At 44.4% G+C, this 14,153-nt stretch overlaps 1 protein-coding gene across 1 annotated transcript in view; it reads left to right on the plus strand.

Moving 5' to 3' along the window:
* The window catches only part of GREB1 (growth regulating estrogen receptor binding 1), a 63,541-nt gene that overhangs the window by 24,542 nt on the left and 24,846 nt on the right, over positions 1–14,153 (plus strand). The window contains exons 6-13 of the mRNA XM_035109833.2: positions 1,244–1,387; positions 2,724–2,837; positions 6,659–6,781; positions 7,071–7,259; positions 7,401–7,586; positions 9,758–10,108; positions 12,450–12,578; positions 13,120–13,245. Coding sequence (XP_034965724.2) covers positions 1,244–1,387; positions 2,724–2,837; positions 6,659–6,781; positions 7,071–7,259; positions 7,401–7,586; positions 9,758–10,108; positions 12,450–12,578; positions 13,120–13,245 — 1,362 coding nt within the window. The remainder of the gene's footprint in view (positions 1–1,243; positions 1,388–2,723; positions 2,838–6,658; positions 6,782–7,070; positions 7,260–7,400; positions 7,587–9,757; positions 10,109–12,449; positions 12,579–13,119; positions 13,246–14,153) is intronic.

The following is a 14,153-nucleotide window of genomic DNA, read 5'->3' on the forward strand; positions in this document are numbered from 1 at the left end:
CAAGTCCACTCACTTAGGCACTTAGGTAAAAATGCCTAAATCAGGCCACTGTGGCGCAATGGCTGCATGTTGGATTTTGATGTTGGCAGCGCAGTTTCCAGTGTTTGTGCTACTGCGAAACTCATGTCCAATTTGCACTTTTCGGGGTGAGCAAATCTGCTGTTTGTATATTTACTAGCTGCCTTGTGCCTGGCATTGTTCAGGAATTCTAAGAAACTGAAAAATCAGTCTCGTTTCGAAAGGTGCAGTCTGCCATCTTGATTCAAAATGGTGTCCAATTTTATCCAAGCATAAACGAAAAAGTCTGTTCCCTGACATTAAGAACTATCCTGCAAAATTTGGTTAGAATAGTCACAGGTGTCCAAAGGTAGAGTGAACAAACAACTTCTTGAAATATGCTGTAGATTCATGCTTACTGTGGGAAACATTACAGGGAATGAGACAGAGATGCATGTGTGACAACCCATAGGGACATGTAGTACAAGCACATCAAGGGGCAGCAGGGTACACACCTGCTGTTGATTTCCAGATGTGCATATTTATTTTATGCTTTATAGAGTTTACAACTGCAAGCAGTATCCAACAAGTGTTTTACTCGGCGCTAGCCTATTAAAATTAACGGGCACGACAAAATTAGATCTACAGTGGTACCTCGACTTGCGAATGACTTGACTTGCGAATGTTTCGAGTTACGAACAGAGTTCCGTCCGCCATTTTGGATGCGGTTTAGATAGGATTTTTTCGACTCACGATTTTTTAGAATCCCCCCCATTGACTTCGACTTACAATTTTTTTCGACTTACAAAGGTCCGTTCAGAACAGATTAAATTCGTAAGTCAAGGTACCACTGTATTTATTTTAGTGGGATCATTCCGAGTTAAACCTTGTTAGATACAACCCAGATGTTTATGCGTAAGAAATACGAATTGACCTTTATTGGCTAGCCTTAGGCAAAGCCTAACTTTCCTTCATCTAACCTACCTCACTGAATTGTCACAGAGCTAAGGTGTTGCTTTGAACTCTTTGGGCAAAAGTGAAATACTTACAAACGACCGGATTGATGTAAATATCAGTTATCAGATACGAACAAAAATCGTTTCCCTCCATTTTGAACTAATAATATAAGTGAATCTGCCTTGTGCTAAAACAACAGAAGTTCTACTTTTGTAGAAGGTTTACAGATTTAAAATGAGCAGTTCTCACTGAATAAGCAGCATCTTGTTTGTTTTTTTTGCTTTGGTAGAGTTCAGAAGCCGGCAGCTCTCATCCAGCACTTTTTCCAACCTGTTGTTCCAACCTCCAGAGAATACAGGCTCCTCAGCACCTGTCACGAATGAGCCAGTTATAGCTGCACATCCCATAGTTCAAGCAGGGATGCAACAGATGGGTAACTGAATCTTCTCTAGCATGTTGCAGTCTCCCATTTCCCTTCTGTGCATGCAAGAACCATTTGGATCTGTCTGTCCCAGCTTGGTGCCCTCCAGATATTTTAGAAGGCTGAAGGGAGTTGTAGCCCAGAACATCTGGGGGGCACCAGTTTGGGGACTACTGGCTTGGATAGCTGCTGGTGGAGATACAACAAGATGTCTTTGTGGATTGCAATCAGTTGGCATTCTGTTTGTGAGCATGAGCAGCGTGGTGGAGTTCAGTTATATGTGCCCCTGAGAAAGCCTCTTTCTGTGTGGGCAATCCCTAAAACAGTGATGGGCAGCCTTTGGAGCTTGGTGTGTCAAAATTCGCCAAAAAACTGTATTTAATAAACCAAAAACTAATGATTTAACCAAACCAAACAAAAAAACCCTTATTTATCACACAAAGTGCCCAGAGTTGTTGAGCTTTTTGGGGGGAGCTGCTGACCAAAATTTTGGAGGTTTTTTTTTTGGGGGGTGCAAAAGTTGCTTTGCTTTTTTGGAGGGGATGCCCCAAAGCTGCTGCGCTTTTTTTTGGGGGGGGGAGAGAACATAAATAAATGACGAATAATACCTTCGCTGGAACTAACACGCAGCACCAACGTAGTCTACCAAAGCGACAAAAAACCAGCACAGAACGGGTTAAAAAACAAACCCAATCATAGTCTGCCAAAGTGCCAGAAAAAACAGCACGGAAAGGGTTAAAAAACCAATCTCTGGCTACCAGCAACAACAACAAAGGATCCGGGTTTTAACAGCGGAGACAAGTTGTAGCGGAGACAAGCTGTAGGAGGAGTGGGAGAACAAATGGGGGGGGAACCAACAGCAGCGTGAATAGGCCTATGGGCCACGTGCCAGCAGTGAGGGCTCTGCGTGTCACGTCTGACACGCGTGTCATAGGTTCGCCATCACTGCCCTAAAACATACTCACTGTGAGATGTTGCAGGATGGACTGGTGGCTTGTGACTGCCTTTTTGGCTTTGTTAGAAAGCAACTGAAGTTCCTCTTGTCGCTGGAGCCATTTCTGTGGATGAGAGCATGAAGACCCTTTCTGGATAAAATCCATTAGGTTTTTAAAAAAACTGAATTATCATTTCAAGAGGACATTCTTATGCATAGTTACTTGGGAGCAAATCCACTTGAATCCAACGGGATTTACTTCTGAGTAGACAAATGCAAGATTGCAGGCATTCTTTTCCAGCACAGAACTGTGAAGGCAAGTATTGGCTTGCTCTGTTGGATTATGGAAAGCCATGCATTTTTACGCGGATGAAGAAAGCCCCTCTAAAATTACTTCCTTTCTCATTGACCTAGCGCCTGACCACCTGCCAACAACAGCGAGCCTCCCAGTTTACAACGGCAAAGACTCTCCCCAGCAACACTCGATGAAAAGCAATGTCTCTCCCATGACGAGACCATCAGTATTAGGTACCTTTGCTTATGCATTTAATATATTCCCACCCTTTAGAGCAAGCCCTCGCACGGCAGTTTAACAAGGAACATGTTTCAAAACAAAATGGTTGAATAAAGTTAATTAAATGTGAGATTCAAAACACATGTAGGGTTCAACAATAAGATCAATTGAAAAACTTGGTGGTGTAAAATGAATCTTTGGGAACTACTTAAAGGCAAGGCGGTGTTTGTTCTCAAGGGAGAAACACGGCAACACTGCAATGGCCCTGTCCCTGGTACTGATTTGTCCATAGAATTGCTTCGTACCTTAACAGCAGGTAAAACACCTGCATGGCCTATGCTATGCCTATGGCACTATGGGTGGCCTTTTACACTGCACATATGAGCATCAGCTGAGCTTGGTCTTGAGCCTCTTTGCAATATATGCAGGGATATAGTTTGTGGTTGGCCAGTGTTTACCCGGAGAACTGATTCCAGAAGGTGCTTCTTGAAGACTACTGCTCAGCCCCATGACATTTGTGGTCTGGCACATTCCTAAGGGCCAAATTTCTTTCTGGCCAATCTTCAGGGGCCACATTCTCTGGGTGGGACCAGAGACCAGAGCAATGGATGTTCCCCACTGTTGGAAAGCTGGCCTCTGAGAGGCTTGCTTAGCCCCTACTCTGATGCCTTTTCAACACCAGGCAAAGACCTTTCACTTGCAGCTATCATTTTATTGTTTGATGTATTTTGTACTTTTATTGCATATTTCCCTCTTTTATTGTTTATTTTGTTGTAAAAATCTTACAAAACGCACAGAGATAGACATTCTCGCATTATCAGTTGATGGGAGGGCTAAATGTATACAAAACCTATTTTAAAAATAATGTACAGTTTCTTCTAGGCATCAGGAAAAGCAACTATGCCAAATGATATTCCTAATTTCTTTATTACATAGCTGGTTAATAAACTTCATTTACCTTATTCATATTGTTCTCTATTCTTTAACATTGTTGTTACGTCCAGTTTTTCCTAAGTATTTCTAGCTTATTTGGTTGGTGGGTGTTCATTGAACCTCTAGCACAGGGTTTCCCAAACTTGAGTCTCGAGCTGTTTTTGGACTACAATTCCCATAATCCTTGATCATTGGTCCTGCTAGCTAGGGATGATGGGAGTTGTAGTCAAAAACAAAACAAAACAAAAAAACCAGCTGGAGACCCAGTTTTTGAAACCCTGCTCTAGCAATATGAAAGTTTTGCTCATTTATTGTGACATGCTCTGGAAATACTTCTACTGAAGGGCGGTGTATGAGTCCTTAAAAATAAAATGCAGTTCTTTGATTTCATGATGTACATTAATTCAGCAAGAAATGCTACAGTGGGTATTTCAGTCACTGTCCCTACTGTTATAATGCCACCTGAAATAATAGGTATATTTTGCAACCATTATTTGTACGGCAGCCCCATTGAAACCGATGAGACTTAATTTCTAAATAGATGGCTTTAAGGTCAGCTGAATCTTTCTGAAACGAATTGCCCTCCCTGCTCTGACAATTATTTTAAATCAGTACATGTGCCAGTTCTGAACAAACTTAACAAGGACACATTTTAATGTTCTGGGCTGCCGGAACGAAATCTTAGCACTTTCGGTGAAGAGCAACACTTCTCGTGCTGTAACTGTTCCACGAACATAGCACACAGTGCCAGGAATCAAAGTCTCCTATTCATAGAACAAGTACAGGACAATAAACATTACTGCAATCTTTGCTAGACAGCTCTGGCAAGCTGCTCCATTTCTTCATCTGATTAGCCAGGGGAGTAACTTGGTTTTGTGGACAGAACCAAATTGCTTGCTCATTTGGGTAATTGATTTCAGTCTTCTTCTTTTTTTTAAAGAAAGCTATCAAATTTGCTTACATACGTCAACTAGAGACCCTGACAGGGGATTTACAGTACTCGTGTTTGATTGACCCTGGGGCTTTTTCCCTGTGGGTTTGCTAGAGAAAGATAAATGAATGAATGGCTGAAAGGATTTGTGCTGCCATCATGTGGTTGTTGTTGTTGTTGTTTAGTCGTGTCCGACTCTTCGTGACCCCATGGACCAGAGCACGCCAGGCACTCCTGTCTTCCACTGCCTCCCACAGTTTGGTCAAACTCATGTTCGTAGCACGTGGTAGAATTTTAATATACATAAAAGAACCTCCCACCTCCCCTCAATGTTTTAAGGTTCTAAACTTGCACTTGTTAAGGGCCAAACTAGCCATGGAAGATTTTTTTGGTTTTGCTGGAGTTTTAACAGATTTATGTGACTTCTTTGAAGATTGGAGAACAGGTGTTTCACTACTTCTGCAATCTAAATAGTCCCCTGCCTTGAGAATAGTCTGGGGAGGACATAGCAGGTACCTGCAATGCAATGGGAACAGGGAAACTCAATACCCAGTGATACCACATTATACTTTATTTGCAAAAAAAAAAAGTAGCATCATGCTGTTGTGGCAGCTGAAGGAGGAGTTATTTCAGAAAGTATTCTGGCATATTATAATTATTATGAAATATTTATTTACATTTCACCTTTTTCTCTGAGGGGACTCAAGGCATCTTACAGATAAAAACAAGAGCAGCTAAAACATAGTAAGTCAATCATTAAAATGCAATTAAACATTAAACATTTATACATAGATATGCTTAATATATACCAAGAGAAACAGCACGGCGTTAGCCCTTTAATTAAAAGCAACCAGTTCCCAAAAAGCCTGTTGAAACAGGAAAGTATTTGCCTGTTGGTGGAAGGACAACAAGGAGGGAGCCAGTTTAGCTTCTCTAGGGAGGGAGTTCCAGAGTCTGGGAGCAGCCACTGAGAAAGCCCTCTTCCATGTGCCCATCAAATGTGCATGTGAGGATGTTGAGACAGAGAAAGGGGCCTCCTTCAAAGATCTCAAAACCCAGGCAGGGAATAAAGCTTGGACCTAAGCCATGCTTTACTCAAATAGCCATCAAATAAGGTTGAATATTCTCAATGTAAGCCATTCTCTTGCCCAAGAGGTAAGGCAGGTCATATGAGTGTGCAGCAGACACCTGATCTTAAAATAATGGCATTGCTGTCTGGTGCAGCATTTGGTGTACTGTGTTTCTTTTTCAAATGCTACTGTCCTCAGTTTGAAGGCAGAAATGGAGAGTATAAGCAATGCAGGTCTGCCAGTGAAAACAGTAGATCCAGGTCTTGTTCTTCTTCATATTGTCTATGATACTGTTTAATATTGTTGTATATTCTTTGTAACCAGTAGCAGGCAGTGTGGAGGTGTGGAGGTGTTTACCTGACCTCCTGGCAGGGGAGTTGCTTCTGTTTTCCTGGGAAGAAGAGGAGTGAGGTGGCAGGGAAGTTGGTGTGGTGAAAATGCACTGGCAGGAGCAACAGATTGCCTTGGCTGATGAGTTTGTACCAAACTAACCACTCTGCCTCCGCCTTCCTCTCCTCCCTCCCAATAAGCAGCAGGGACTCACCTGTTGGGAGGTCAGGTAAGCACCCCCATCCACTATTGTTTGTATCTTCTAGTACTTCTCTAGTAGTTGCTGTGGATCTATGCTCTTGTCTGATGGTGACGCAATGTGCCATTTCTAACTTCTGAAAATCTGCTTTATGGTTTGTTGAATGAACATAGATTGAGTACTATTGATATTGGGTGGGGTTTTATTTCTTTGTATGTATTTAGTTTTTGCATACTGCCTTGGGCCTGTGCAGAGGCAGAGCAATTTTATATATGTATATAAAGAAACTATTTCTGTGTTCAGGCATGTGCTTTTCCTGAAAAATGTGGGTCCTTTTAAAATAGTAGTTTCTGGATTGTTTATGTTATCTAGGCACTTTAACAAACCCAGGGCCTCCTAAAAAACGCCACAAAGGGTGGTCACCTGAGTCTCCATCATCCAATGAAGCCTGGAATTTGCAGCCCAACCCACCACTCACAAGTAGAAGCAAAAATGGTAAGCGAGGATGACGATGTTGATGGAGATGATGATTTAAATGCCTCTGGGTGCATGCCTGCTTGTAAATTGGCAGACGTAAGAGCTGTGACAGCTGATATATTAAGTTGTTGGGTTGGGAAGGACAGCATTGATGGGAGCAATCAGTGCTTAAGTTTTATTTTTTGGCTCTGACAGGGTTTGAAAGTGGAAGTGGATTGTTGTCCTTCCCCCTTCAGCCAGCACATTTTAACAAGTATCTATGCTGCAGTCATTTGTTTCTGGTTAAACTCTCTAAATTGATTCATAGATGGAGGAGGAGGAGGAGGAGGAGGAGGAGGAGGAGGAGGAGGAGGAGGAGGAGGAGGAAGGCTGTCCTGCTTACCTCACGCTGCCTTGGCAGGACCAGTGTCTTCTCCAGTGGTGGCCTCTGGAGAGCCAGTTTCAGTTCCTGATAACTTGCTTAAAATATTTAAAGCAAAGCCCGTCATATTTAAAGGTAACATGTCACATAGTGTATACGGCACGCACTTCAAAACAAGTGCGGCCTACTTTTTTCTTTTTAAAAAACCCCTAAACTATTAAGACATTCAGTTGCCTTGGATACCTGGCATCTAATAAGCTGTACTTTGTTTCACAGGGCATGGAAATTTTCCTTACCTTTGCGGGAACCTTAGTGATGTCATAGTGAGTCCTCTCTTGTATACGTGTTACAAGAATGCGCAGTCTCTCTCTAGGGCTTATGAACAATATGGTGCCTCCACAATGCAGCCAATTTCAGAGGAGATGCAGCTCTTGCTAACAGTCTATTACCTCGTTCAACTTGGTGAGTTTTCCTCCTTCAGACGAGAGCAAATATTTTGATATGAATAGGCAAATCTACAAACGGTAATTGAAAAAGACATTGAGGGGGGCATTCAAAGTAGAGTTCTTTCAGATGTGCAAGCTTGCCAAATGGAACAATCCCCCTTTCCTCCCAAACATGCTTTTTTGGGGGTTATCCTGAACCCTCCCTGAGCCAATTCCCAGGAGAGGGGATCACCCTGTTGCACAGACAGAAGTCCTTGCGCAAGGCTTCTGTCAACAGTGAATCCTACCCAGTACGTGAAATTCAATGTTGCACTAAGTTAAAGTCCCTTAGCAAATAGGGCACCTGCGTGCCAAGACCCCGTGATCTCACGGTTCTCTAGAGCAGGGGTTCCCAACAAAATTTTCTTGAGGACCCCTCATCGAGCCGCTATTGTGACAAGGACCCCCATTAAACCGTAAAACCGATTTCCAAGTAATCAGAGTTATATTTTCTAATTTTTCCAGTAAGCTTAACACTGATCTTGGAAGGGTTAGGTTCAAGGGACGCCAACGATTTAGGTTCAATGGACACTGACAAGATCGGTTCGAGAGTCACTGACTTACTTGCTTGAACATCAAATGCATTATCTTCCTCTTCATCTGTAGGCCTTTGTCGTTTTAACGAACCACTTTTTAACCAACGGTCTATTTTTAACTACGCGAACTGTAGCTTCCGCGAAAAACAACGCTTTGTTTACAAACACTACTGTTTTGCAAAGAGGCAGCGCGCGCCAGGGAGGGAGGGGAATGGAGAAGACAGGGTACCTGCGCAGTAGCGCACAAATGAAGCCGACGCGCGCAAAGCATCTTGGGGAGGTGAGCGTTAGTAGAATGTGCGCGCTGCCTCTTTGCAAAACAGTAGTGTTTGTAAAGCGCCACCTAACGGCATACAGCAGAACTATTGCCTCTATCTAATTCTAGTTTTGCGCTAGACTCTGCTCATGCAGGAAGCGGCCAAAACAAAAAATCTGTTATCATACGAAATATATTTAATATATTTTTTATTCTAATGGCATCTTGTGGACCCCTCTGGCATAGCTCACGGACCCCTGGGGGTCCCCGGACCACCTGTTGGGAACCACTGCTCTAGAGGGATGAATAACCACACAGGACAACAGCATTTTGGGTTTTTGGCTTGAATATGGCCACAACTTTATTGGTTACAGTAGAGATTGGTTTTGCGTAGGCATTGGGTAAGCAGTTCCTAATCCACTCCAGCCTGCCTGCTGGGAGTGCGTCTAAGGGTAAACCCGGGGGGGGGGGAAGCCCTATGACCTACATCAATTAGTGGTACTCCCCACAGAGCCCCCATTGGAGGAGTGGTATGCCCTAGCCTGGGCATCAGACAGAGCCACTCCTCCTGGATCCTTTTAACAGGATACCCTTTCCCAAGGAGGGGCAGGCAGAGGTTCCAACCTCCCCTCCACCAAAGATCTAGGCTTACCCAGTGCCTTACCACCACCCAAGCCAGAATTGGCTCACCTAATAGGCACTTCTTCAGGTATTTGTGTATCCCATGCCACTTATAGGTAAGCATCAGCAACTTAAATATGTATTGGAAGTGAATAGGCAGCCAGCGCAGATCTAAAAATGAAGGCAGTATGAACAAGTCTGTTAGTATCTGTCAAAATTCTGGTAGTAACTGCATTGAAATTAGAAATACCGTAATAGTGGAACCTCTAATGAGAAAGATGCAAACTTTCTCAAAGCAATAATAATATTATTATTATTAATAATAATAATTTCATTTCTAAATGTATTTCCATATTTTACCAAGCATTATGATCTCCTGATATTATCCATTGCCATGTGGACTAGAATGATCACTTACAATAAGATGCAAATTGAACTCTGTGGAGTTCTTGAGTTACCAGGGGATTGCATATAATTTATAGGCTACCTATTTTGCCTGCAAAGGACCTAGAGAGCACAAGATCTGCGGGTGGTTTTCTCATGCTGCGGAATTTGTCTTGGCTGGTGCAAAAGCAACAGATCATTTTGGGAAAGTCTGTGGCATGACATGCGTGAACCCCAAAACCATTAGCCCTTTAATTATGCTCAGAGCACGGCAAGGGGAGACCTAGCTTTGTTAGTAGATTAAAGTCCTAACCTTTGCCTGCTTTTGATGCCATGTTGATGTTTCCATAGCTTCAGACCAGGTGCCTTTGATTGAGGACTTGGAGCAGATCTTCATGCGTTCATGGCGGGAGTCTCATCTTTCTGAAATTCGTCAGTACCAACAGGCCAACCCACAAGCTTTCCCTCAGGTTCCTGGCCCAATTGCCCCAGTGACATCAGCTCAGCTTCCCTGGCTGGCGGGACTGGCAGCCAGCTCATGTAATGACAGTGTCCACATCATTGAGTGCACCTATTCTTTAGCGGAGGGGCTCTCAGAAATGTTTAAGATGCTCGTTGAGGGAAAGCTAGTGAAGACCAACTATGTGGTGATCATATGCGCTTGTAGAAACAGAACCATTGACTCTTGCATTGCTGTGACAGGTGAGCTGCTAAAGCAATACGTGGACCTTTCTAGCATTCTTGTTATGGAGTGGCTTTGGCCCTAGCTGTTAGCAGGCTAATGGGCAAAAGGCTTTAACCGTCGGCATGTACAAAGTAGAATTTCATATACCTGGTGATGTACGAGAGCACGTTTGCATACTTTCCAACATTTCTCTGATGAAAATAGGGGTGTCCTCTTCAATCATCATCAATGATCATAATCATCATATATTTTTTATATTTTTTATTTAGATCCCACACATCTTGAGTTGCCCCAGCCACTCTGGGAGGCTTACAGAATATATAAAACATAATGAAACATTGGACATTAAAAACAACAACACTTCCCTATATAGGGCTGCCTTCACATGCCTACCAAAGGTTGTATAGGTTATTTATCTCCTTGTATGAGGTTACTTATATCCTTGACTTGGGGGTCATGTAACTCCATACCCTCCAACAGTTCTCCAATGAAAATAGAGAGATCTGAAGGAAAAGCGGGACATTCCGGGATCAAATCAGAAACTGGGCTGGCTTCTGTAAATCTGGGACTGTCCCTTGAAAACAGGGACACTTGGATCCAATGATTTTATATAGCATATTCTGTCTTTGCACTGCACACATATTTGGGTCTTCAGTCTTTTCTTTAGGTTTGCATGATCCGACAAAGGCGTCCTTTTGTGCCACACATAGGTCTGCACTCTAAAGCTACACGCCTGAGCACTTTTTAAAAATTGCCCTTTATCACTGAATCGGAACAAAGATCAATTCGGGTTTTCAAAGGATTGCTGTTTGCTCCGATTCAGTGGTAAAGGAAGTCTGGATGAGCCCTTAATTTTACATTTATATCCTACTTTTCCTTTGTGGTGGTGTATATGGTTCTCCCTCTGCCAATTTTATTCTCACAGCAACCCTGTTAAAGCAGTAATACAGTAACTGCCCCATGTTCACCCAGTGAGCTTCATGACTAAGTGGGGATTTGAACCCTGGTCTCTGAAGTCCTAGTCCAACTCTCTAACCACTACACCACACAGGCTGCCTTTATTGCCCCTGTTCTTTCAACTTTTGCTTGGCCTGATAATCACACTGTCCTGTGGCCAGAAATGGAGCCACATGTTTAGGTTGCTCAGAACTGTAGTGTTTGACTAGGTAAACTGCTCCGCTAAAGAGGAAGCATTATATAGAATTAACCAACAATTAGACTACTTTCAAACAGGCTAAATGAGTTCTTTTCCTAATTCTTTAGATTCTACTCAAGATTTGGGTTTCTGAATTATTTTCAGAAGGGAATTGACTCTTAGATGTCACTTAGAAACACTTGAAATGGCCAAAGAAAGTGAAGCGAAGTAGGGGAGAGTGGCCTTATAAAGCAGAGGCAGCCAATGTAGTGGCCTCCTGATATTTTTTGGACTACAGCACCCACAATCCCTGATCATTGGTTATCCTAGCAAGGGTTGATGGGAGTTGGAGTCCTGCAACATCTGGGAGTCACCATGTTTTCTATCTCTGGTAAAAGCTGTAAGCACATTTGTGTGTGTGTGTGTGTGTGTGTGTGTGTGTGTGTGTGTGTGAAACCTAATGGTGTACCTAAATTAAATTGTGATCCTAAAGATTGTGTTTGGCCATTGCTTTCCTTACTTTTCTTTGAGTCATGTCTCTGACAAAATCTGTGGGGCCATAGTATATGATAATGTTGGTGAGAAAAGTTCACACACACACACACACACCTTTATTCCAAGGAACTTGGCAGCTGATGTAATCTCCCATCCAGAAACCAACCAGTTTCAGGAAGATAACTGTATCATGTGCCTTTAAGTGTTTAGATCAGAGGTTTTCAACCTTTTTGAGTCCATGGCTCCCTTGACCAACTACATTCTCTCTGCGGTACCCCTGTGGGGCTCAGGAGCCCAGTTATGTCACCCTTTGCCTACAGAGCTGGCAGTTTCTCACCCTTTTTCAGACACCCTCCTTTGTGGAGTGTTCCCTCAGCCTCCTCTCCTCTCACCTCTCCTTGGGAGTCCTCCGGGCAGCTGCTGTTGCTATTCCTCGTCTCTGAGCTGCCCCCGCAGCCACCGCAAAGGCACCATTCACCTGCGGAGCTTTATAGCCAGGGCTGCTGCAATAAAGAGCCATGCAAGCCTTTGGGAGGCAGAGACACAAGAGAGCATCAGAGGAAGGGAGGGAAGGAAGGAGGGGCAGAGGCAATGTTGCCTGCGGCACCCCTGGCCATCATTGAAGGCACCCCAGGGTGTCCCAGCACACTGATTGAAAACTCTGGTTTAGATGTATAAGTGTCTCAGTTGCATGTGAACCCCTTCCCCCTTTTTTTTATGTCTCTTAGGGAAGTACCAAGCAAGAATACTATCTGAAAGCATGCTCAGTCCAGCGGAATACCAGAAAGAAGTTAGTTATGAACTCGTTACGGGGAAAGTTGAGGCTCTGGGGGCCTTCTTCAGTACTCTCTGCCCAGGTACGTAACGAGACATCTATAAAGAGGCATTTGTCTGAAAGACTTTCTGGGAACTTAGACCAGGCATCCCCAAACTGCGGCCCTCCAGATGTTTTGTCCTACAACTCCCATGATCCCTAGCTAACAGGACCAGTGGTCGGGGAAGATGGGAATTGTAGTCCAAAACATCTGGAGGGCCGAAGTTTGGGGATGCCTGATTTAGACCATATGTGTCTATGTATAGACAAGGTTTTAAAACCCAGTCGCTAAGCAGTTGTTGCGGCTTGCACAGACTCAGGATTCAGTTATCAAAAATCCGGTCAAATGCCACGTTAGAATATTCGCCCCGGGTTTCACATCCTGCACTTGCAGGATTTCATGCCAGGGCCCGTCCACAGTCTTTAAATATTTCTCTTTCTGTGTCAGGAACAGGGGCCTAGCCTTTTTGTTGGATGTCATGCTGCTTTGCACAGGTTACATGGCTTGGGAGATGCTAAGATGCTAAATGGTTTTCATAACACAAAAATATGGTGGCCGTTTCTTCCCCCTTTCATTCCACCAGATGGTGATGTCGATGTGTTGCTGGACAAATTTCATCAAGAAAACAGGCCCCACATTTCATCTTCGCTCTCTGCTTTAGTGAACAAACCAGCAGCGGGCGATGCAGCTGGAGCAGCTATTTGCGCAAGTAAGTGGTTTGTGTGTGTAACATATGAGGACATTTGCCTTTTCAGAATTGCGTCCCTCTCACTCCTTTCCTCCAAGGCATTTGGAGTGGAACGTTCGCCTCACAAAGACCCTGGCTGTGAACACACTCGCAGTTGCTCCACGTCCAGCGTGTTCCCACCCTTTGTTTGGGAAGCAGCGGGCAGAGAAATTGGGGCCATTTCACCAAACCTCTTGGTGGTGGGGAGCAGGTCGCCAAGAGTTTCTTGGAAGAAGGGCCTGCCATTAGTAGCGGCGAGAGCACAGCTTTCCCCCGTAAGACATTTATTCAACTAATGGTGATGGAAGTGGCAGTGGCAACAACAACCGTGTTCGCACCCTGCTCGCTATTTTGCATCTTCCACAATGTCACGAACCTGGTGCTATCCTGGAGCTTTGGACAGGGAAAACAGGGGCCGCTACACACACACAAAATGGTAGGGAATATTCAGAGAGAATTCTACCTTTAGAACAGTGTTTCTCAACCTTTTTTGGGCCACGGCACACTTGTTCTATGAAAAAAAAACCCGAGGCACACCAACTCTGTGCCGCCCTATATTTAGTTTAGTTTGGAGGGGAGACGTAAAGCATGCCACTGAAGAACTGCTGCGCGGTAGCCAGGCGGACCCACCAGGCGCAGAGCCTGCGGAGCGAGCGGGGACACATTAGACGGCACGCACAGACCCCAGGCGGGCAGACACGGGCGCGCAGCTGCCGCCTCCTCCCTCCCAGCCGCCCCAGGCAGCCGCCGCCGCTCTGGCCCGGCGAAGGGAAGCCCTGCGCAGCCTTCCCCGCCTGCCTCCTCCTCCCCAGGCGGCGGCGCCCTCTCTGGCCTCCGGCTGGATGCCGACTCTAAATTTTGCCGCGACGTGCGGCGACGAGAAGGGCGAT

Source organism: Zootoca vivipara, chromosome 3 (assembly GCF_963506605.1).
Source record: "Zootoca vivipara chromosome 3, rZooViv1.1, whole genome shotgun sequence".
Taxonomy (NCBI): Eukaryota; Metazoa; Chordata; class Lepidosauria; order Squamata; family Lacertidae; genus Zootoca; species Zootoca vivipara.